Source organism: Bison bison, unplaced genomic scaffold (genome assembly GCF_000754665.1).
Source record: "Bison bison bison isolate TAMUID 2011002044 unplaced genomic scaffold, Bison_UMD1.0 scf7180017864230, whole genome shotgun sequence".
Classification (NCBI taxonomy): domain Eukaryota; kingdom Metazoa; phylum Chordata; class Mammalia; order Artiodactyla; family Bovidae; genus Bison; species Bison bison.
In genome coordinates this window covers 999779-1002899 of record NW_011494802.1, presented here as the reverse complement: position 1 = coordinate 1002899, position 3121 = coordinate 999779, and the positions used below count along the sequence as shown (strand labels likewise).

At 53.8% G+C, this 3121-nt stretch overlaps 1 protein-coding gene across 4 annotated transcripts in view; it reads right to left on the bottom strand.

Annotated features, from left to right (window-relative positions):
• Window positions 1-3121, bottom strand: part of TPM2 (tropomyosin 2 (beta)) — a 7594-nt gene that overhangs the window by 893 nt on the left and 3580 nt on the right. Inside the window, exons 3-9 of one of the 4 annotated variants that reach the window (XM_010846089.1) lie at window positions 2844-2977; window positions 2628-2745; window positions 2463-2533; window positions 2248-2323; window positions 1681-1743; window positions 1445-1514; window positions 143-473 (exon numbers count right to left, since the gene is read on the bottom strand). In XM_010846089.1, coding sequence (XP_010844391.1) covers window positions 391-473; window positions 1445-1514; window positions 1681-1743; window positions 2248-2323; window positions 2463-2533; window positions 2628-2745; window positions 2844-2977 — 615 coding nt within the window. In that variant the 3' untranslated portion in view covers window positions 143-390. Of the gene's footprint in view, window positions 1-142; window positions 474-1444; window positions 1515-1680; window positions 1744-1922; window positions 1999-2247; window positions 2324-2462; window positions 2534-2627; window positions 2746-2843; window positions 2978-3121 lie in introns of those variants that run through there. The other 3 variants (XM_010846087.1, XM_010846088.1, XM_010846090.1) reach the window with 3 other exon arrangements.

Below are 3121 nucleotides of genomic sequence, written 5' to 3'. Positions count from 1 at the left end.
GTAGGCCTCAGTGTTTTGTGGGTGATCTCAGTGGGGGAGGGAGTCACAAGATTAGGGGTGCCCACAGGAGCCAGGGTCTCAGCAGTGAACCAGTGCTCTGTGGGGGTGATGGCAGTGCTCTTTAGAGGGCAGGAAAACAGCATGGAGACCAAATGGAGTTTATTAAGCAGCAGAGAGTGTGGAGGCCGACAGTAGAGGGAGGAGTGGATGGATATAGAAGGATGAAGCAAGTGCCAGGATGGGCAGCGGATGTGGTGAGGGCTCTCCTAGGCTGCACCCAGCCTGGCTTTGCAGTGTTGGCAATTTCTGCTCCTCCTGCTGGCCCTGCTTCCCATAGAGAAAATGGAAAGGAGAAGAGAGAGGGGGCCGAGGGCCACGCTGGTGAGGGGCTCAGAGGGAGGTGATGTCATTGAGCGCGTTGTCCAGCTCCTCACTGATGGCCTTGTACTTCATCTTCTGTGCATAGACTTCATCTGGTGGGGGGTCCAGGAGAGGGGGGCCAGGTGGGAGTGTGGGGAGAAGGAATGGAGGGAAAGAGGAGTGGAAGGAGAGAGGGTAATAGAGAGAACAAGAATCAGAGAGAGGTGGATGAAGATGGAATGAGGGAGACAGGCCAGAGAACAGGCTGGACAGCCATCAGGGCCCCCTCCTCTCCTCTCTGTACCCCTATGTCTTTTATCCTTCTCTGTACCCCAAGTTGGTGCTTCCCCAAGGAGCTCCTGCCTCCCCCCAGGGACCTGGGGGCACAGTGCTTTGCATAAGCAGGAGTGCTTGCTGCAAGGGGAGGACACTCAAGCCAGAAAGGTCTAAAGTCGGAGAGAAAATTGAGGCTTGCCTGAGAGGGCTGGAAGCAAGAGATGTGGGAGTTATGAAAGTGAAATAAAAGGGAAAGACAGTTTTAGGCACAACGTTATTGATAAGAGTGAGAAGTAGCTACAGACTAGCAAACACCTGGATATTTGTTTTCATTAAATCTAGCTTAGAATAGTATTTTCCATTAATGTTTTTATGAAAACCTAGATATTAAACCAAACAGCTCTCTATTTAATAAAGAGGGTGCTGTACTTGGAGACAGTGTTATCTAGATCAGTGCTACTCAGAGTCTGGTCTGAGGACCAGCAGCATCTGCATTGTCAGGGTGCTTGTTAGACACAGATTCAGTCCAAAGTCACCAGTCACTTCCGAGCAGGACCCAGGAATTTGTATTTTTTAAAAACTCTCTGAGGGGATTCTCATGCCCACTCAAGTTTGCAAAGCACTGGAGTTGATGGGGCTACATCATCTATCTACTTGGATGGGAGGCACAGACTGCCAAAACCTGTGGAGTCCTAGGGGATCCAGTCCTAATTTACCACTGGCAAGTCCCATGGGATAGGAAGATAAGTCATGGGGAGTACAGACCTATTTTGAAAGTCTCGGGGGTACAGAGGAATATCCTTTTTACCTTCCAGGTCATCGATGGTTTTCTCCAACTTTGCCACCGACCTTTCAGCAAACTCTGCTCGGGTCTCAGCCTGGGTGTAAAGGCAAGATGGGGAAAAATGACAAAAATCTAGGCCCTCCCAGACACTATCACTTAAGTCAACCTTCTGTTCTGCCCCTGTTCCCAATTCCTGCCATAGGAGGTCTCTGGTAGGGATTGGGGGGCTTGAAGGTCATTCGGACTGGAAGGACTCTCACCTCCTTTAGCTTCTCCTCCAGCAGTTTGATCTCCTCTTCATATTTATCTTCTTTGGTGGAATACTTTTAGGGACAGACACAGGTCATCAGTACACCACCCCCACAAAGCCTTCATTTCTTCACGGAGCCCCACAGGCTACTCCTGATTTTGTCTCCATCAAACACTGCGCCCCGCCCTGCCTGGGCCCATCGCCTCCCTTCCCTGAAGGAACCCATCCTCACTGCCCCTCTGCCCCCTCTACCTTGTCCGCTTGGGCTTCCAGGGATTTCAAGTTGTTGGTAACAATTTTCAGCTCCTCCTCTAGGTCCCCACATTTACTGCAGGGGGGTGTGTGGCAGGGTGGGATGTGAAGGCACAGTGGGGGAGACAGTGGAGGTGGCACAGTGGGGAAGGGGTGGAGGAGGGAAGAGAAGAAGAGCAAAGTTGTGAGAGTGACAGCAGGCAGAGACTGGAAGCCCCAGGCCCTTCCCGACCCCCAGCAGGTTGAGAGAGAGCAGCCTGAGGTGGAGGGGAAGGTGAGCCGAGAGAAGGTGCCATTGGCCAGAAAGGTCCAGAGAGGTGACTACCTCCTCCTCTGAGGCCATCAGGGACTTGAGGGCCTGATCCATGGTTCGAAGCTCCTCCTCCAGCTGCCTGGCTCGGCTGGGGGCCAGCAGGTAGGGGTCAAAGGCAGGACCAGTCCCTGGGGTACCCTGACTGGGGAAGCACCTCCCACTGCACAGAGTGCCCCACAGCCATGGGCTCAGGCCGAGGTTCACTTGCTACCCTGGGGTGTCCTTACCTCTCAGCCACCTCAGCTCTCTCTTCTGAGCGCTCCAGCTCTCCTTCCAGGATCACCAGTTTCCTGGCCACCTGTGGGGATGGGGGAGTGAGGAGGAAATCCATGGTGAATGATTGGGGGTGCCTGGGGTTCAGGCGTGAGAACAAAGTGGAGCAGGGCTGTCACCTCCTCATATTTGCGGTCCGAATCCTCGGCGATGTGCTTGGCCTCCTTCAGCTGCATCTCCTGCAGCTCCATCTTTTCCTCATCCTTCATAGCTCGGTTTTCGATGACCTTCATTCCTCTGAGAGGCAGGGTGAGTGGTGGGGGTGGGGTTAGGTCCAGCAGGGACAGGCTCCCGGCTCCCTCCCCACCCCATCCTCTGAGGACCCCGCTGCCCACCTCTCGCTCTCATCAGCTGCCTTCTCAGCCTCCTCCAGCTTCTGCAGGGCTGTAGCCAGACGCTCCTGTGCCCGGTCCAGCTCCTCCTCTACCAGCTGAATGCGGCGGTTCAGGGAGGCCACATCTGCCTCAGCCTGTGAGTCAAAGGTCAGAGGTCAGAAAGGCTGTGTCTGCCTTGGATGAGGATCAGAGAGGCATCAGAGGGTGGTTAAGATGCTTGTCAGAACAAAGCTAAGCTTTCTGGCCTCCAGACATTCAACCTATTTTTTTTTTTTTTT